Source organism: Myotis myotis, unplaced genomic scaffold (genome assembly GCF_014108235.1).
Source record: "Myotis myotis isolate mMyoMyo1 unplaced genomic scaffold, mMyoMyo1.p scaffold_m19_p_3, whole genome shotgun sequence".
Classification (NCBI taxonomy): domain Eukaryota; kingdom Metazoa; phylum Chordata; class Mammalia; order Chiroptera; family Vespertilionidae; genus Myotis; species Myotis myotis.
This window is the reverse complement of record NW_023416335.1, coordinates 174351394-174373312: the sequence shown is the minus strand read 5'-3', so window position 1 is coordinate 174373312 and position 21919 is coordinate 174351394. Positions and strand designations below refer to the sequence as shown.

The window sequence follows — 21919 nt, the reverse complement described above, 5'->3', positions numbered from 1 at the left end:
AAAGATATTAACTGTCTCACCAAGAGGCATATTTGCTCTTTGTATCATGACTTTTCACTTCTCCTGCCAATATTTGAGTATATATGAGTTGCCATTTTCAAAATGGCATGAAAGGAATGAAAACATCTATCCCTCTCCTTCTCACTTTATTTTTGTGGAAGGAAACATGCTAAAAAAAATCATGCCTTATAAAAGACAGGGGAAGAGGTCCCAGGGAGAAATAGAATATGAAAATGAAAAGGTGAATTCCTAGGTGTGTCAGAAGAAGAAATGTAATTTCTTATAAAAGAAAGCAGTTTCTCTAACCTATAGACCTACATACAACCTTGAGGCTGATCCTTGGCAGACTTCTAGAAAACAATGGGCTTCATATGCTCAATATAAGGTAGGGATTACTAAAAACCAGCATGAGTTCATCAAGAATGACTTATGCTAGACTTACCCTCATTCTCTTGCTTATAAAACCAGGAAAGGGGTACCATAATATACCTGAATTTTGGCAAACAGCTAACCAGGTATTTTACAATATTTTTTAGACAGAGAAATTCTAGATGATACTATAATTGTTTGGATTCATAACTGGTTGAATGCACATGTTCAAAGGGTCCAAATTCATAGACTGATATTTATGAAGTATTATTTCTACTTAGCCTGGCCTTACTATTAGTTGCTAATCTATATATATAAAAGCCCAGCGACTGTTATGGCAGAAGGACCAGTCGACCAGAACAACTGGTCACTATGATGCGCACTGACCACCAGGGGGCAGACACTCAATGCAGGAGCTTCCCCCTGGTGGTCAGCGCACTCCCAGAGCTGGAGCACCGCTCAGCCAGAAGCAGGGCTCATGGCTGGCGAGTACAGTGGTGGTGGCAGGAGCCTCTCTCGCCTCCTAGGCAGTGCTCAGGAGCGGTGAGCCAAGCAGTAAGGAGCGAGCAGGTGAGTGGTAAGGAGCGAGGGGTCCTGGATTGTGAGAGGGATGTGCAACTACCAGTTGGACATCCCCCGAGGGGTCCCAGATTGCGAGAGGGCGCAGGCCAGGCTGAGGGACATCCCCCTCACCCTGTGCACGAATTTCATGCATCGGTCCTCTAGTCTGAGAGATAAAGATATCAAGGTCATGTTATCACATTTTTCTGATTTGAAAGAGAAATAAAAGGGAGAGGAAGTTAATATGCTAGATGACAGAATCAGATCTGAAAGATGGTTCAGATAGGAAAAGGCGAAACTTTTATTAGAAAGCTAAAATTACATAAAATATTCCACTGGAGTGCCAGACGCTGTAACTTCACGATGGAGGAAGCATGGCTTGAGAACACCATCTGTAAATAAAACAGGCTTATGGGAAATAGCAGGGAAATGTGGCTGCCAAAAAAATGCCACACGGGCTTCTGCTCTTTTCATAGAAGCAGGATGTCTCAGACAAGGCGAGACTCTGCCACTCCACTCCACCACTCACATCTTATCACACCTGACTTCCTTTCTGAACACCTCATTTTTAGAAGGTAGTGCACAAACTGGGACATCGTCAGGGAGCAAGGAGGAGAGTGAGGGAAGTTGAAATCGTGCCTTGCAAGAACTTGGCCTGCCTGTTCTCAGTGGTTGAGCATCGACCTATGAACCGGGAGCTCATAGTTCAATTCCTGTTCAGGGCACATGCCTGGGTTGTGGGCTCAATCCCTAGTAGGGAGTGTGCAGAAGGCAGCTAATCAATGATTCTCTCTCATCATTGATGTTTCTATCTCTCCCACCCTCTCCCTTCCTCTCTGAAATAAATAAAAATATATTTTTTTTTTAAAAAAAAGAACTTGGCTTAAGGAAAACTCAGGGGACAGAGATAGTTTTCATGGGAAAGTACATAGCACCCAGAGGAGTTTATGGTCATGAGGGAAACAGATGTGATGTGGAAAATAAGATCTCCTGCAATGGTAGGCTTGCATTAGTTCTCAAGTCAGGAAAGCCAGGGGTTGGGTGCAAGCCATTCTGGAGGGGGCCGTTTGTCACAAAGAGCTGCTGCTCTGCCTCTCGCCCAGCATCTGGCCACCACGGACACCCTTCTGCAGCCCCACTACTCATCATAGCTGGGTGTGGTCTCCACAGATCATCCTTCACCCACACTGTCCTCGCCAACTCCCACCACTGCCCTCTGAGCCAGGTGTGGAGCCAAAACAGAGGTGTCCCCTGCCTCCTTCCACCGGAGGCTCTCCCTCCCAACCCAAACAGCCACCAGTGGGCATTGACTTTTAGAAACGTGATTCGTTTTCTAAATTGCATTGAAAAGTTTTAAAATAGTAGAAGCCTGAAGAGAAAACATACGATGAGACTTTTCTCCCTCGCCAATGAAATTCATGGATTTCAGCCACCTCTCTAGAGAAACTAGATATTGTCCCCATCCCTGCACCCTTTATCTTGCTTTGTGTTTTTGAGGTAATTGGTTGTCTCCAGATTACTATGTCTGGTGAAGTTTTTATGTTTCGTTGATTCTATGACCCTGATATTGTCTAGAGGCAGCTGGTGTCTATTTGAGAGACAGCTAGAGTAGTGAATAGAAAATAGGCCTCAGCATCAGAAAAGTCTGAAGTCAAATCCTTGCTCTCCTGCTTTCCAGCTGTGTGACCTTGAGCAAGTTAATATATATGGTGATCTGTATTAATCAATGAATGTTGGTAGACCACCTGCTCTGATGCTAAGCTCTGCATTTGTTTCAATAGCAAAGATCATGAAAAATGTTAAAGAGAAAAACAGTCTCAGGATATATGAGATTTTGATATTGTCGCATATACCAAAAATACTTGCTTTCCTCATGGTAGGAATAGTGAAAATAAGAACTCCAGACTGTCTTATTCCAGACAGATAACTAGTATAAAGTTCCCAGGAGAAACTACTTGGTGTTGATTCAGCTGGTAATTTCCTTCCTTTGTTCTCATTCTCTTTTCTACCTTCCTTTCTACTTGGCCTTTGTTTATGGAGGAATGTCTTACAAGGATGCTCTTCATGTGTAATTAAGACAGACCCACAGGTGCTTTACGCAATAACATCCTTTATTTATCTCTGCCCTTAAGGCACTAACAATCTCTTGCGTATGCTATGACCTTTCTCAGGCCTGTGACCTTATACTATAAATGCACAGTGTTATTTAATTCCGTTCTGAACATTTTAACTAAACACTTTAATCTTGTAAAATATTTAATTACTGTTAGCAGAGACCATAAACATGTAATCGTTGCTAAGAAGTTCTTGGCCAACTCATATTTTTCAGTGTACATCACAGATGTCACAACCCCCAGGGAGCGTTCCCTGGCCACTTAGATTTAGTTCATTGTTTCTGCTCTGAGAGCCCTAACTTCCCTATCATGGAAAGTAAGGCAGTGAGGTGTCTATAGGTTTAATTCAGCCCTTGGATCATACAGTTCAAATCTCAGCCCAGCTCTTAGTGGACTTTGGCAAGTTACTTAACCAAAATCCCTCTTTCCTCATCCATAAATTGGAAATAATAAAACAGGGTTAAAGGAGGGCCTGCATTTCAGTGCCTGCACAGTGCCAGGTACATGGCCATCAATCAGTAAGTGTGAGCTGCTGTCATCATCATCATCACCGTCATCACCGCCATGACACTTTTATTGTAATTGCTTGTTGAATGTGCTTGTGTTTCTCAATTGACCAGGGACTGTTTCTTCTCTGTTTTCCTTTTATCCCCGCCTCCAAACATAGGTTCAGACACATAATAGAAGTTTAACTTGACTGTTGAATGGTTGAGGCGAATTTGGGTGGCCCAGATCACAGCAGTGACTGCTGTGGTTCTGCAGTGCCTCCTCCTTAAGGTACATAATTTTCACCTTTTACACCCTCTACAAAGAGACGAGGCCTAGTTCCTTCAGGAGTGAGTTTACCAGCCCCTAGACCAAGCTGGTGAGTTCAGGTAAAGCCCACAGCATCTCTGGGCTGGAAGGGATTTTCTCAACCTCCCAACCCATCCCTTTCATTTTACCAAGTACATGCTAATACACGGGCTGTTCAGTGGGGTTAGACATGAACATGATTGGAGGCTACTGACCTGAGAAGAATTTAGAAGAAAATTGATTTGGAGCAATACAGCTATTTTCTTAATTTCTTTTTTTTTCATCTATCACCATCTTATTTATGGAATTTACTTTTTTATTCCTTAAACACATATAAATAAGAAATGCAAAAATGAGTAATAGTTATACAGAGAATATTACTTCTAAAGAAGGAAAAAATTATATTCATTAGAGATAGAAGGAATATCTACCTCATATTAAACAGTTCATTTAGGAAGTGCCTTGTAGTCCTGCTCACCGGTTTTCCAATTTTCAACATAAAACATATTTCAAATGAATAATCTGTGACCGCATTGGCACAGATTCTAGGGCTTACCATTTCACGGAGGCCAAAACTTTGCTATAAAAGAGTTATACTTATACTTCCCCTGCAATGTAAGGCGTAAGGCCAGATTCCAGCATGTTTTTTTTCCAAGGATTCATGTTCATTTGCATCCATTGCATTACCCAAATGCACCATGGGAGGGCAGCACACACCTGGCTGTATCAGAATCCTTATCTAAATTAGTCCAAAATGTTCCTAAATTATCACTTAGAAAATCCTTTAGAAAAGATAAAAGGAGGATAAAGGAATTCATCCTTTAAGACTCTGAGTTTCTACAAAAGGGAATCGTTGAGCTAATCAAGCTGCAAAATGAGAAAACAGAGTTAAAAACAAAAAGAATCCCTCACAGCAGAGAAAACAGAAATATTTGTTACATTTGAAGGACTTTTACTGCGTGTGTAATCTGAATATCAGATACTAAACAAGAATCAGATCTCATTCCTATTAATAAGCAATAATTAATAAGTTACTCTCCAACAAAGACCACCTTGTTAAAGGGTCCCTTCAATAATGTTCTCCTGAATGAACTCAAACCACGCCTGCCTTCTGTTGTGTTCTACTCTGCATCACAGACAGCTTTAGTGTGTTTTCAGTATCTTATACAAAAGCATCAGCAACTTTCATGAATTTTGATAGTCTGGAGTTCTATAGTCAGGTTTTCTTATAATAGAGAATATACTGGCTTTAGAACAAGTGATACTTGGACACAGCTTTGGAATACAGATTTTTTAAATACATTCTCATTAATTCAAGGCTGTAAATCGAGAATTTATCTTAAATATTATCTACATAACATGGGGAAAGGGGCAGGCTAGCAAAACACCTAGTCTAAGCAGTTAGCAAGAGGAAATTTTGCAAATATTTAGGAATAATCGAACTTTTAAGTCTAACTTGAATTTTAACTTTTTTGCCAAATCTTTTTGCAAAAATATAATCTGTGTATTTTTAGCCAGCTTCCTTGGTAATTCTAGTGTGGTCGGCCTGGTACCAGTAAAGACTGTTCTTTGATTATTTGAGAACACTCAGTAGTCTTTTTTGGAGTAGATGATTAATGTAACTGATCAGCTAAAGCATGGACTTCTATTAGCTAGCACTTTGTTAACCTAGCATGAATTATACATTATATACTTTTAATGGCAAAACTAAAACAAAAGTGGATTTCCCATTCAGATTGGTTTTCTCCATCAGTCCAAGTTACTAACAATTTACACATTCTAAGATTTCTGCTAACCAATTATTTCTTGTGATAAATACAAGAAATCTATTTTCAGAAAACTGTAAAGATGACTTTCAGAAAACTGTAAAGATGATTTTCTTCCCTGATATCCTTCTGTTAGTAATGGGAAAGATTACTTTTCTCAATGTTTTTCTCAGTGTACCTGTGGGATTGATACTATGCCCAGCTGTCTTGACAATAAAGTCAGTTACCTGAAATTGTTCCATTTTGGAATAGCAGATCTAAGTGCGAAGCAAGTCACTACCATCACGGGCAAGTTCAGAACTTGAAGATTTTTCATTATATTAAAAGACCCTTTACTTTCAGATATATCCAGGCACCAAATATGAATGGCCACATATGTCCTAATGTGCTTGAGGAATCTCATTACTAATTTCGTGTCACTAATTTTTTAATGCGGTATTTAAGAAAAAAGTCTTGTCTTTTCTAATGGCATGAATTGGGGGGGCGGGGGGGGGTGTAAATAGCTTAATCCAGATGTTTCTGTGTGAATACACATTCCTCACTAAATCTCTCAGGCAACTGCTTTAGTTACTAACATGATGCTCTGTCGTCTCTTTGTATACATGTCTAATTTATCAGTTTCTTGTAGATTGTCAGCAGCCTGCTGCCTCCGTACCGCCACAGTGCTCACAACTAGCCGGGAGGCAAGACTGCCCGACGGTCAGGTAAATTCAGACGCCCTTTCTCTCCCCACCCAACTGCATGTCAGAGCCATACACCCCGAGCTCTCCTTTTCAACACCATAACCACCTGTACATCATTTCACTTGCTACATTTTATTCCAATGGGTGCGATGAGCACACGTTAGTTACCTGAAGTCCATGTGGACCTAATGGAAATCCAAGAGAGCTAGCGTTTGTTTTCCTGGCCCTAGCAGGACCAGCTATTTGCATTACCCCAGTGTTTCATTATATTCCCAAACAGAAAGCCTGGAACTGTGAGGATGTTGGCCCTACTTTTTGTTTGTTTGTTTGTCCATTGTCCTTAGAATATATTCCTCAGGCAAACAAACAGGAAGGATATAAAGCATATGTAATGTCTGTTCTTAGACAACGCTATGAACGTGTTTCCGTTTTCTGCCCGCTCAGTGCCCTCATTAAAGCTGACATTGAAAGGTGGAGAAAAACTTGTAATTGGCATTTCCAAAAGGAATATTTGCAGTGACAGAGCCCTTCATGCGAGATTAACTGAAGAAATTGAAAGGCAGGTCCCCATGCTCCCTGGACACTCAGCTAGAGAGGGCGCTGGCAGATTCTACTCCAGGGAAAGCGTTGCCTGTCCATCATGAATTCTCATCCTGAGTGAACTTCCACAGCATGGAGCACCCCGTCAGGACCTCCTCCTCCTGCCGTAATATTTCATCTCCAGTTATTTGGCCTCTGGCGGTGCCAAACTTTTATAGTCTGGCGTTGCTGTTCTACCTGCTTACTGTTCTTGCTTCTACCAGGCCGGGCTTCTTTTGAGCAGGGCAGGCTCCAGCGTGCTTCCACGTGTGTCTGAGGAGTAGGTGTCTGTAGCAGGCTGCGGTGGCCGGGGCTTAGCTGGAGAGTGGGGGGGGGGGGGGGGGGGGCGTGTCACAGGTGTTGCCCAGAAACAGTGGCCCCAAAGCCCCAGTGAGACTTGGTCCCTGAGGCAGTTGTGCAGCCTGCTAAGTGGGACATTGAGTCAGCAGGAAAAGGGATATGATTAAAGAGGCCCCACGCCGGGGTCTCCTGATTGCTATCTCAGCCTGCCTCCCCCACCACCTCCAGCAGCAGGGCTTTACTTCAGGAAAGTTCTCCGTGAATGCACAAGTGCCATTAGTCTACCGTAGGCAGCTTAGACTAATTTCAATTACGTAAGGAAATGCAATTATCAATGTTCAAACCCATCTCAGTCGATTTTCTGCAGGAAGTGATGAAGAACGTGAGCTCTACACCTGCAGTTCATTCTCCGCCCAGCACCCCCCTCCCAGGGCCTGGGACAGGGTGCCCGGGACGGGCAGGTGCTTAGTAACTACTGCTTCCAGGGAGGAGTGAAGGCGCTTTGAAGTCAGATTGCTTGGGTTTCAGTTCCATCTCTAACACATACCAGTTGTGCATTCTCGGAAAGTTACTTTGCTGGCCGAGTTCCATCTCTTATAAAGGAAGGATGAGGAGGAGGCACAGGCCTGGCCCCGCAGTGTGCTCTTGATATCTGATATTGCTGCCAACCGTGCCTCGTGCCTACCCTTTCCTCAAGACACGGACCTGCCCTCTCTCTAATTAGCGAGGGCAAAGAGTGGAGGCAGCTATTGGGGGATATTTTTAACTTTACTTTTATTTCATGTTGCCCTTTTTTTTTTTTGAGAACCAGTTTGGCTAAATGGTTACCTGCCCCAGTCCCATAGCTTCTGAAATGACTGAATTTAGATTGTTTGCTACCTCTGCACAAATGATTTACTTAAAAAAAAAAAAAAAGTTAATGAATTGCAAATGTTTCTGGTTTCTACCCACATGAATACAGCATGGTCCCGAGCTGGCTTCCACTGTCCCTCAAATGATAAAATGCATTTAGACCTGAAAAGACTGTCCTTTTCTGAGTCGCTGGAATTACGACTGGCTTCCTTCCCACCTGTACCCACTGCCAAATGGATCAAATTAAATGTCCTGACTGCCCTTTTCACTTCTTTCTGACAGAAAACTTAACACAGTCAACCTTTGAATTCTTCCGTACGCAAGTGTTAAATTCTCTATACTTATTAATCACTACAACCCCCATAAGGTAAACAGTTATTACACCCATTTGAAAATGAGGAAAATGTGGTTTGGGGAGATAAAATGACTTATCCAGGGTCACCCATCCTTAGAGCAACTGAGCCCAATGACTCTCTTAACCACCACCATATACCGGGGCACTGCCTGGAGATGCGTAACTCCCCTTTAGTTATGCTGTGAGAAGCAAAGTCAGAGAGTGCTTAAACCACCATGTTAACTCTTTATCCTTGAATTGAAAAGATTCATTTGTTCAATGAAAAACAAAACATGCTATGAATGTTGAGTGATTTCAGATCAGATGTTCTACTTCTGTTTCTCACTTTAAAAATTGTTTTATACTTCCTAAAGTTTATATATATGTTAGGATAAAATTTTAGGTATATGGTTTTGAATAAAAGAACATGTTCTCATATTTAAAAATATAGAACTTTCCATATATGTGTTTTACAGGCTGATTCCAGTGTAGAGTTAAATTACTAAAGTTGTTTATCCTATATAATAAAAAGCTAATATGTAAATCAACCAGTTGCTATGATGCGCACCAACCACGGGGGGGGGGGGGGGCAGATGCTCAACGCAGGAGCTGCCCCATGGTGGTCAGTGCGTTCCCACAGAGGGAGCACCACTCACCCAGAAGCTAGCTCATGGCTGGCAGTGGCAGGAGCCTCTCCCGCCTCCATGGCAGCACTAAGGGTGTCCAACTGCTGGCTTAGGCCCACTCCCCACATCAGTCAGACATTCCCTGAGGGCTCCCAGACTGTGAGAGGCCAAACTGAGGGACACCCCTCCCCCAGCCCCACCCCGAGTGCACAAATTTCATGCACTGGGCCTCTAGTAGATAATAAAAACCATAATATGAAAGGGTTACCCAATGTATTGCAGTGTTGGATGTAATATTTAAATACATAGAAATATTTGGTATTTCGTATTGTTCTTCAAGAACTTGCTTACTTGGGAAAAGAAACCTTTCTGAAGATATATCCATTTTTGTACTTAGTAATAGTCCCTAGACCTACTGTTCACAACATGGTTTTACCTACATAAATTAAACTTGTAAATGGTAAAGACTGAACAATGAGTGAGCTCCTAAAGATATTTAGCAGTCAGAATTGAAACTGAATTCTTTCCTATAGCTAATCATTAGAACCTGTCAAATACTTACATTTTAGAAATAATTTCTTATTCTGTAAGCCAAAACTATGCTTCTACCACATATATGCAGTGTGATTGCATTCATGCAAATTTAGAATAGTAATACTATAATACAAGATATTTATAATATCATACCATGTAAGCAATCTGAAATAATGGGAAAAAAATTGAAATTTTTTCTAATTGTACAATTACAGTTGACATTAAATATTCTGTTCGTTTCAGGTATACAGCATAGTTAGACATTTCTATAATGTACGAAGTATTTCCCCCTGTAAGTCTAGTATCCACCTGGCACCATACGTAGTTATTATAATGCTATTGTCTATATTCCCAGCACTGCACTGTACATCCCTGTGACTATTTTGTAACTGCCAATTTGTACTTTTTAATCCCTTCACCTTGAAAACATGTTTTAAATGATAATGAATGACATAATGCCAAGGTTGGGCTAAGTGAGCGGGACCTCGTAGATAAGCTGTTGCTACACACTTCAGCTGGCCAGGCAGAAATGCTTGTCTTCCTTTCTCTATTGAACTACAGAGGGCCTTCAACATGTATCCCTTGTGCCGCTTGCCATCAGCTGAGGAACATGTTTGGTGCCCTGAGAAGAAACTCATTCTGAACCATGCGGATTTAACAGAAAGAAACTCTGTTGGGTCTGTGGGAAAGTCTGTCTGCTGTGGCGTTTCCTGGGCCATCTGACTGTCTGGAGAGGGGAGAGAGAGTCTTGCCATGAAATATTCCCCCAGTCCTCTTGAAACCAGTTCTCCCTTGTTTACCTACCACACTTTTAAAATAAATAGGAAAAATCATTTTTATCACTGCTGCTCCCAACTCTACAGAAGAGCATATCTCCTTTTCAACTTAATGTATGGCAGGTCAAAGACTTTGGGAAGTAAGAGTGACCTCAAACAGATGGGTATTTGGCGTAATTTTGGCTTTGTATCAAAATTCTGATATTTTGAGGCATACCTGAAGGGTCATTTCAGCACCAAAGATTAAAATTGTTTTAATGATCAGTTTTGACTGACTTCAATAATATTAGCTCAAAAGCTATGTATAAATAAGTAAATAATCTATATATATATAAAAGCCTAATATGCAAAGTGTCCCCTCGAGAGTTTGACCAACCGGGAGTTTGATCTCTCGCTATAACGTGCACTGACCACCAGGGGGCGGCATGGAAAAGGAAGGCCCCGGCCGGCAGCTGACAGCCATTAAGGACCCTACCCGTGCACGAATTTTGTGCACTGGGCCTCTAGTAATAATAATAACAATGAACCTTGAATAGTTTTCTCAAACATTACTCCTGTCAGAAATGAATTATATGGTACTGAATTCCATAATAGAAGGGGAGGGGAAGCAGAGTTATGGGAAAATGCTGATCTCTTTCAATAATACAAATATCCCCACAGTGGGATTTCTTTTCCCCTGTCAGATTTCAGAAGGTCTGAACCCAGATTCGATTTGTAGTTTTACCTTAGGAAATGCAGTAATTTTGCTTCCTTGTTCTTTAGGATTATTTCTCTTGGTACCGATGAGCCTGAGCATGTCTGAGTTTATTTAAACCAGAGGCTCTGGGAGGTCTTGTGGAAGTCGGCATTATATACTTAGCAAATAGAAAAGGCTTTATTTTAATCTCTCTACAGTCTTATTTAAACTGCCCAGCTAAAGCAGATAGGGGGAGCCCTTGGAGCAAATTAGCAATCCAGCGGCAGATTAATTATCCTGTTGCTTCCGGATCTACCATAGAACTGACTTAGAATCCTCTAGTCTAAAGCCTTGGACCCCAGGTGCTTGTCAGAAATGCAGGTCCCACCTGTCGAAGCAGATTCTGCATTTTACCAAGCTCCCCCGAGGACCAGAGTACGCATTAAAGTCTGAGACAGACTGATCTTTAAAAACCTTGCACCTAACCCAGAGACCGAGGGGAACGAGACTGTGCGGAAATGGAGAAAGAAGGGAATTGCAAGGAAGCGTTCCCATGTTTCCCTAACACGTTTCCTTTTTCTGTTTCGTGAGCGGTTTCGAAAAGCGGCGGTTGTCTTGGCATGTTTTCGATGTGAACTATCTCCCCTGCAGAATTTCTGTTCATGTTTCTTTTTCCGTTTCGGTGCACATCCCGTGCCTGCCTCGCCTGGCCCCTGTCGCTGCCTTTCTTGCTGACACGCTTGTCTCTCGTTTTCAGTCCTGACATAGCTCTCCCCGAGGAGCCGCCACATTCCAGCTCGCAGTGCGCCCCGCTCCGCTGTCTCTCCAAGCCTCCCGACCCCTCCTCTGCACCTCCTGCGGACGAACATCTGGGGTGAACGTTTTGTAGCCACACCCAGGACACTGCCCAAGACCCAGCTGCTGTTTGCTTCTCGGTGGTTAGACGCTGTGGTGGGATTAATGCCCGTCGCTTGGGAAGATGAAAGAAAGTTGAGAAGATTAACACAAAGCCCAGACTCCCGTGTGATACAACGTATTATGGTTTCTCTAAGTCACAGATGAACTTCTGCAATGAAATGGCCACAGTTCAATGAAATAAAAAACAAACAAACATACAAAAAACACAGGACACGTAGCTCAGACGACTGGCTTTATCTCGATAGCATAAGAGAGACCTAAGACCATGTAAAATACATATATTGTAAAATCATCCTTCCTCGAACGTCACATTCGGCTGTAGAAATTGATTCCAGCTTTTTTCACCATTGGTATTTATTTTGTGCTTTTATTTGCCACATAGTTTATGTCTATAAAAATCATTTCTCTAAGAGGTGAACTTAATTCATTTATTTTTAAAGAAGTATCATTTGCTCCATTAAATATGAGTTGCAATAGAGATTGACATCTGGTATGGACCAGACTGTGGACATTTTTCTTGCACAAAAATGATAAATGAGGTGCATCGGAATGTTAACAGTAACTATTTTGCTGCTACACTGATATTGTTTATGCACTTACTTTCTAATCAGCTCATTAACTGCTGGATTTTTTTTTTTTTTTTAACTAGAAGTCTTCACTGGACATTAAGTAAATCTAAGAAAGAGACTATGTTATGATTCATTGACTTATTCAACTTTTGACGGCATCTTTAATTTTTTAAAATTGCAGATGAGTAGATGCACCGGTGCTGCTCCTTTGTGTGTGTATATGTGTGTGTGATGACGTTAAAGAAGGCTGAAAAACATGAGGGGGGAAATGGTGTGTTTATTTAATGACCAGAGTTTTTTTTTACTTCTCCCAAATTCAGGGTCCTCCTATGAGTCTTTCCCACTAAAAGGTATCAAATACAAATAGGGAAAATATATACATAGATAGATGTAAGTTCGCCTTCAGTTAATGAATTTACCCAGAGAGTGTTCAAATAGTGATTAAAATTGTATGTGTTGTTGTTAGTTTTTTCATAATGAATCTTCCTTGCCAAAAAGACAATAGATAATAAACTTTAGCTCATTGTCTACTTTTGACAAACACTCAGGTGCCTACAATCATATTATACATACTGAGGTCATACATGTTCCTAGTTCATTTACAAATTCTGCTGGGTAACTTATGACTTGGTTTAAGGCAGTAGATTTTCATGGCAAAATTTAGTTTGCACATAATCTGACACACAAGGAAAACAGCTAATTGGGCTGAAAGGTCTAACACTCTTGGGCTCCTTAACTATCAAGTGCTGCCCACACAATTGCTCCCAGCCCTGATTCCTTGTCTAGTCAGGTAGCCTTAACTTATTTACAATCATAACGGTTTGACCTGTTCCTGTAACAGTATCTGTAACTTCTCTTTAAAACAAACACAATCCTCACTGTTAACAGAGAAGATGGTTAACAATACAGGGCTCTAATAATGAAGATCTCGTCAGAGCCACTCAGCCTATTGAGCGGGAGTGGGTGGAACATTGATGGAATGGTCCATCGAGGATGGCAGCCAATCGGTAAGTCATAAAGCACAGCACAGGAGCTTTCATCAGTCATGCACCTGTGAAGTTGTGGTCACTATTACCAAAGCAACCAAGAGGTTTGTAATTTCTTATATAGGAGTGCTATTTTCAACAGTGTCGTTTATTATGCAACTTGAAGTCGTTAGAAATCTTCACCATACATAGAGATTCAGGTTAAAGAAACAGAAAAAGAGACAAATCTTCATAAAGTCTCGATCGTGGCAGCCTAGCCTTCTGTTTTCCCCCCACCTGCAATGGCCTTGCTGTTCCTGAACACCTTCTTCATTTTATTGGTGTTGTATCTGCCCTGTACCAGTGTTAGTGAGACAGTGTGGATTGTATCAGAGTTCAATTAAAGGTAGCTACTCCTCACCACTGCTTTCTCTTTTTTCCTTTTTGTTCTTTCTTTTTCAAGTATTATGTGTGTGGACCTGAGTAGTGGGATAGCTGCAAAGTTGACTTTCAATAAAAACTGTTTGTGCCTGAGGGAAAATAAGCCAATCTAAAAAGTACCTCAGAACATCTTTCTGTATTGCCTCACCAGTTTTGTTGCTGGTGCAGGGAATTCAGCAGTAAGCGTTGTCTCTGTATAACTATAGAGCAGTCATCCTACTGACGGTGCAGTATTGCATCTTTCTTGGTATTTATGCCCCAGTGAAAGGCCGGGTCACAGACAACACTTTTTTTTCTTCCAATAGAAATTTTATCAAGTCTATATTAATTTTTTTCAGTTCCTTTTTATGAACAGAATGGGAAATATTTATTTTGAAACATCAATTCTATAAAAAGGTTCATTTTAGCAAAACTTTGCCAAGAAGGTATAGAAACTTGGAAATAAATTTCTAATTTTCGGCACAAAATTAGGTCGTAGTCCCCAAGCAGTAAGAGAGAATTCCATGTATTTACACTGTGGCATCAGTTAGCATAGTTTGAACTCAGCCTCATCTATATTTATTTAAAATGAATAAATATGTGTAGCGCTGATAAAAAAATATCAGTATACGTGTAAAGAATATCATGATTGAAATTGAAGTATTAGTGGAAAAAACAAACAAACAAACAAAAAAACCCTCAGTAAAACCACTTGAAGAGAGACGTGGGGGGAAAAGACTACAGAAATACAAAAATACCGGCTAATTATTTCAAACACAGTGGGCAAAGATTAAAAGTAACTAGCAAGTGTGGTTAGCAGAGTAACCAGGTAATTTTTAAAAAGTAAGCACAATTACCACACTGAAAAGGACAGTATGCAGAACTGCTTTCTACTGAGGACTGTTTTTAGTTAAATGATAACATAAAAAGGAGCGATATCTTGTCTTTGGCCTGCGGGCCCAGGAGCATACAGGACCCTCAGATTAATCTTTCCAATCACATCCCTTCCATCCAATTCTGTTTCAATAAGAGGAATTTGGATAACTTTGAGGAATCAAAGTTATTGAGTAATTAAGAGAAGACCTATTCAAAAAGGTTAAACTTTAGCCTAAGGAAGACGTAGACTATTGATCTGCAAGAAAATGTAACCAATGATAGATACCAGCTATCGACATTGTTATTAAGACTAGAATAAGAAAAACAGTCTTCAGTGTGAGGGATTTATATTAACTCTAGGAAAGAGATTCTTAACAGTGGTAAATTAATATCAAAATTGATAATTATGATGATTTGTTTTTACAAAATTAAATATTTATTGTCCGGTAAGGATTAACTTAAGTGTTAAGATATCTTATGATGATGTATTAAAATTCTAGGATTTCATAATCCTATTAATCTTTTATTTTAGATTTAAAAATAAAGTATTCTGGTTAGCCATAAAATATTTTATTCCTTGAAAGTAGGATAGCAATCCTAATTTTTCCAAAATATTTGGTAAAAAATAAAACAAGATTATTGGTATTTTTTCTTGCAGCTATATTTCATATCTTTAAAGTTATCCAGAATATAGTAATTTTACTATAAAAAGCCTCAATTGTCAGTCTAAAAAAAAACAAATGTCCTCAGGAATACTTTGGAAATAGAAGGTTCGCATTCCCTTAAGGGGGTAAATGCCTCTCAAACTTATCTTTTCTTAAAAGAGTCTTCAATCTACAACATTTGCTTTCCCCAGGCTTTGGAAAATATCCATGTACAGATAGTCCTTCTGTCTCAAACAAGCATGAAATGTCGATCAAATAAACCATAAATATGGACATTTCCTCATATTCTGCATTAAATAAAATCCTCTGCAGTCTCAAATGGTAATTACAAAATGTAAAAACGAAAAATGAAATCTATTTTCTACTGTGGTAAGAGTGGCAAGTTTAATGTATAATTGTTCTGTTCCATCAGCCAAAAGACATAAACTGTCTCTCAGAAAGGCACATCAGGGGAAACATGAATTTCCAGGAAGCAACTGTGCTGGTCAACCAAGGTTGCCACAAATGCACTGATGTTGCAGATATAAAGCAGGACTAGGTTCAAAAGGAACTCTTAGAGAAAAGTTCGCGATTTTAAATATTGCCCTATACTTATCTGTTTATGAACCAGAGTGTTTTTAAAATAGTCCTTGTATTTAATATCACAAACTATGTTTCCACATAAAGGGAAGAACATAATTCTTCAAAAAGCTGTTGAACTGGTGTAGTGATAGGTAGTATAGTGAGTGCTGATATTGACATAATTTCCACCTTAAAATCAATTTCTGTGGACATACAAGACTACTCTAGCTTCTGAATGAACTTTTCCATTGTCTGTAATAATGCCTCCAGATGAGTGGTGTCTGAAATAGAATTCAACTTATTTTAAATACCAGGTTAACTGCCATTGTTCCTGATGTATTTCATTTGTAACCTGATTCTATTATTTAACACCTGAAAGGTTTCCCCTAGACATCTCTTCTATAGTTTTTACTCAAAATATAACTGAAAAAAGATATTTAGTATTACAATATGTTCCTCAGTCAAGGATTTTCCAGAAATAATCTACTTACGAAGAAGAGCAGCAATGAACTGCCTTTAGTGTAAGGGTATGAGTGCATAAAAGTATGCCGTGTAAAATGTTTGCATGAGATATTTCGCATCATGTAAGCTTTCCCATATTCATAATATGAACAGTATAGAAGTCTTATTTCTTGTGATTTCTCCATTAGGAATGTAAGGAGATTGTTACCTATATCTGGTCTCCTTTCCATATTGAAATGCATGGCTCTAATCAGTATATTTTTATTCCTTTCCTCTGGAGTTATTTAAATTTTGTCCTCTTTAAACTGAAACCTGGATAAACTGCTGAGCCAGGTTATTTCTGCGATTGGAGTTTACTTGCTGTGTAACATTGGTTGAGAGCACATTCTGATTTTAACTTTTTTTCTTTCAGAATTAGTCTCTGATCATTATGGTTGAAAACACTGAGAAGAAAATCTGTGTTCTAATGTGACTATTTTTCTTTTTTCAAAGTCTTTTTAAAACAAAGATCAGAGAACTATAGAGAGAAATTCCATCATTTTGTTGACAAATCATTAGCCGATAATAATGGAAATATAGAATGAATCATTTTGTTGTTTGGGTTCATAGTATGATTGTGCACCAAAACTTAGAGAAAGTAAATGACTTTAACATCATTGCCACGACATTTTTAAACTGGATGGTTTGACTGTTAGAGTCAATTAAACAATTCTTTGAAAATCTTTTATGACATTTTTATAATCTACTCAGTGTTTTTATTTGCATGATTATGTATATGGGATGAACCGTACATGATTCTGATACTGTGTTTGTTTCCAGCATTAACATTTGTGTAATGCGTGGCCAACCCCGATTTGTACACAGCATGAGTACTGTTGTAATTATTCTGCTATTTCCACCTTTAATTGCAATTTTGTTATTATGCCTTTTGGGGACAAATGATGTGAAACATTTCCACAAAATGAGAATATCATATAAAAACATGACTAAAAGGCTGACCTAAGGAAGTATTTTTAATAATTATTGCTAATTATTTTTAAAAATTCAAATTTCAAAGGAAACTTGTTCTCAAAGTAAATATATGCATTTATTTTAAATTCAAAAAATTCCCTATTATTTTACCGTTGCTGTCCTTTTTCATTTTTTTTTTTAAATTGTAGACAATCCTAAGTGAATGCCTCATGGGAGAATCCATATATGTGCTTGCATTTCTGTAATCTGATCATGCACTCAAATGGTTGGAAAAGATACTCCAGTGCTAAGAAAATAACTGAAGCCAATATATTAATTCTTATATCTTGGTTTATGTTACCAACTGAATATGGTGTGATGCATAACTCTTCCCAGTAAATAAACTGGTTATCTTTTGTTCATTTCATCTGTTACCTTTTTATCAGTTTGAGCAACTTCTCTTTGATTTGTACTTGCAAAAAAAGTTTATGAATTTCTACATGATTTATATATTTATTCAAAGTGAGCACTTATTTGAACTAAAAACTGAATGCTTTGCTTTGACATGTCTGCACATTCCTTATTAAGAAACGTGTATCATCTTTGCCCATTTTCTCCATCTATCATCTCTCCTCCTTGTAATCTTTGCTAAAAGGTTATTTCGGCAAGAGGCTACACTTAGGTGAATTAGATCAGGAATGTACCAGCATGAAAGAAATACCTGTTCCGAAAAGAGAAACATTCTAATGAAAGAAACATGATTTTAATGAAAGAAGAATGAAGATTGTATGCTTTATTTGGGGAAACAATTCTTCTTTGTTCTCTTTTACATGAAGGAACTGTGGAGTCCCAAAACTTTGAGAAGGTTCATTTACTAGCTCCTTCTTTGAAGAACAAATATGTGTTGTAGCAAATCAGCTGCTGTTGGGAGTCCTGTTCTTTGACTTGATATTTTGTGTGTGTGTGTGTGGGGGGGGGGGGGGGGGGGAGTCGGGGGAGCCAGGGGAGGTGGGGAACCAGACAGAATTGGATTTCTGTGAAGTTCTCATGAGTTGAAACCTCTAATGCAATCCTCATTATAATCCACCATGGGCACTGCAACAATCCCAGCTAAAGTTGACACTTGCCTGTTGTATAAAATACTAGAAATAATAGCATAAACTTTCCTAAAAATCTCTCCTTTTTTTCTCTTCTGAAAAATACTGTTTTTCTTTGAGGTTGAATCTACTAGTATAAGTCCACGTGACCCTTGATCTTCTCTTATGCAATAAAACTGATAGTGTGTTACATTCAAAAGTTAAAACAGCTGGCCCAGCCTCCAGGAGTGTCAAGAAAATCTCTTCTCATCCCTACATTTTTCAACAGACTTGGGTAGCACTATATTGTTGTGAGGGCCATGTGGCAGGTTTCTGCAACCCCACTGCGGGTAAGAAAGAGGCCAAAATGGATGGGAACTTGTGGAAGGAATTTTCTTCATTTTTGGTTGTACATACATTGACTAGTTCATTGTAGGAACTCAATAAAGTAGATTCTTTGCCATCTAGCTTTTCTTATAACACATCTGGAATTGAGTTTATAGAACCTAACGTCACCTACCAATGATGTCAGCAGGTACTAAATACCAACTAATTGGAGGAAATGGTCGTTAAATTAAGTGAATGATTATTCCTATGATTCTCTCTTTGTCAATCTAAAAACTAGATCTCTAACATTGTATTTGAAATTATCCGACAGAGTTCCTTCTTAAACATTTTATGAATCAACTATGACTTAAATATGTTAAGAAGAAACTGAGAATAATTTACAACATAACTGTCAAGGAAGATAAATCTCACTGGCAAAAATATTGCCAGTGTCAAAAGTAAACACAATTTATAATGTAATTTAAATGTAGAAAGCAATGCAAAGATAAATCATAACTCTAGTGACATCCTGTAAATAGTAAAAATGTTGCAGCTGTCCACATAATTTTGTGAGACTCATTGAAAATGAAGTTATGGATCTTCTTGTTAGTGGCAGTAAACTAAGCAGAGGGTCCTAAGCACGAGCCCTGTGTGACCAGACAGGTCCGCACGCCCATGAAGTCAGCCTTGCCCCAGACTGTGCTGAAATAATGATTCAGGCCCTCAACAATGAACTTAGCTATCCAGGATCTGGCTTTATTTTTAACAATGGATTTCCCAGTTTCTGTGCTTAGAAGAAAAAAATAATGTGTTTATATTCTTGGAAAAAAATTAATGCTATTACTTCAAAGACTTAATAAAGTTGAATCTTGCAATACTCCTACATTCCAATGCAGCTTTTCAACTCAAAATTTCTAAAACCTCATGTGTGAAGTTGTAGAGAGATTATAAAAATCATTAAATCTTCAAAATACGAGCAGTAAACATTTTAATTAGTGCATATTAAAGTAAACCTAATGTAAGAACCCTACTGATACCTTCATAAGTTGACTTCCTTTGACATTTTAAATTATTAATGTCCATCAAATGTCACAGGACGATTTACCTCATTTAAAAGAGCTATTAGTCCAAGATTAATGTCAGTCATATAAACTTCTTTCCCAAATAAATTAAAGGAGAAACAAGTTATTCACCACATTGAAATCCATTGACACTGAAAATATCAGCTCTCATTATAGGAAGCTACCCTATATATAAAAAATGGGAAAAAATAAGAACATACTTTTTTCTTGTTTTCCATAAAGTAACTGTGGGAACCTATAGAAATAGTTACCTGTAAAAGAGCAAAGGGTTGATGGGAGGGAATGGGGGTGGGAGTGAAGAGGGGAGTCAGATTCCTCAGTAGGTGATTGATTATCTTTTTATAGTTTCTATTTCAGCCATGGAAATATAGTATCTATTCAAAAATCCTATATAATAAAGACCTAATATGCAAATAGTCATCATGCCCTCGCGCCCTTGTGCCCTCGAGCCCTCGCTCTGGGGCCAAGGGACCTGAGGCCATGCCCCCTGCCCTGGCACCAGGCTGGAGGACCTGAGGCTGCACCCCCTGCCCAGTGGGGCTTGATGGGGACCTGAGACTGTGCCCCCCACCCTGTGGGGCTTGACGGGGGTGGGGCTGGCTGGGTCTGGGTCTCGCAAGATTTCAAGGTGTGTGCAGGTGAGCGGGGACTTGACTCTGAGTCCTGCGGCGTGCCCGACTCTGACAGGAGGAAGATTTTCATATACATTTTACTAATTTTCTTTCATCTCTGACACTTCTATTATAGAGAAAGGGCAAATAGCAATATTAAAATATTTCCTCTAATTAATTCCCTTTTAATGTGCACAAATTTCGTGCATCAGGCCACTAGTAAGAATATAAAGAAATATGGGCTCTCAAGTATTTCATAGTGCAGTCAGAAATAAAAATTAGCATGAATTCTAAAGAAATAATTGTTCTAAAGCAGGCTGTCAGCAGAAGTGTTTTTTATAAAGCATGGAATTTTGTGCAAATTTTAGCCCTGGCACTTACCATCTCTGAGACCCTGGCAAGGCACTTAACCTCTCCAACCCTCAACTGTCTCATTTTTAAGATGAGGTAAAAATGCCTAACTGACAAGGTTATTGCAAAGATTGAGTGAAATACTTATGTAAGATCTTTCAAACATATGTTTAAAGCTGTTTTTAAAACAGTGTTTAGCCTTTGGTAGCCAATAGTATTTCCAATAACACAGTAGCTGCCACTATTAAAATACTACATGATGAAATTTATTCATTCACTTATGCATGCATTAATTCACAAATATTTATTGAGAACCTATGTTATGCCAGGTATTGCTCTTGCAGATTAAGGTGTGTCAGAAAACAACACAAAGATGGCTTCACGCCTTTTTAAAGTTTGTATCATATGGAGCAATGAGGGAAAATATAAAAAATAGTAAACACAATAAATATGTAAAAACCAAAGTATATTAGATAGTGAAACTTTTGTGGAAAAAGAAAAAAGTAGAAGAGGGAAAAGAGATTGTGCCGGGAGAAAGTGAAACATTGCATTATGAAATGAGGTGGTCAGGTTAGATCTTATCTGAAAGAAAAAGATAAAAACTATCCTGCTCACATCATGACTGCTTCATTTTTTAAAATTATTAAATTATATATCTTGTTCAAATTTTTAGAAGTTATTATCCATTTAAAAATATCAAACAGCAATTCACATTAAGCAATAGCATTTTAAAAACTAGTCTTTCACAATTTTCTGATAATTTGAAGTAACCATTTCAAAATATGCATATATTTTATTTCCTGTATATGTTGCTTTTAAAGTCCCAATATTTATTTTAGAAATAGATATGCTTTCTTGGAGGTTTAGGGCATGGGCATGCCCATTTATACTTCTCTAATAAAAATTTTAGTCAAATAATTGTATTCAATAATCTTATTTATAACTGTCAATTCTAATGAACTGGAATTGAGAGAGGGGCAAACGTAGGTTTACAGTTGTTCGTATGGAAAATAATACAATAATTAATAATAATATAAGAATAAACTGTGTTTCATGTACTTGCAACTATAACCTACTTTTGCCCTACCCTGTACATAGTCAGAAGCTAAGCTATATTTTC

General features: G+C 38.8%; 1 protein-coding gene across 3 annotated transcripts in view; it reads left to right on the top strand.

Moving 5' to 3' along the window:
- The window catches only part of BICD1 (BICD cargo adaptor 1), a 200382-nt gene extending 182113 nt beyond the window's left edge, over positions 1 to 18269 (top strand). The window contains exons 9-10 of one of the 3 annotated variants that reach the window (XM_036300638.1): positions 6234 to 6309; positions 11723 to 18269. In XM_036300638.1, the coding sequence (XP_036156531.1) occupies positions 6234 to 6309; positions 11723 to 11843 (197 nt within the window). In that variant the 3' untranslated portion in view covers positions 11844 to 18269. The remainder of the gene's footprint in view (positions 1 to 6233; positions 6310 to 11722) is intronic. The other 2 variants (XM_036300636.1, XM_036300637.1) reach the window with 2 other exon arrangements.
- Positions 18270 to 21919: the final 3650 nt, after the last annotated feature.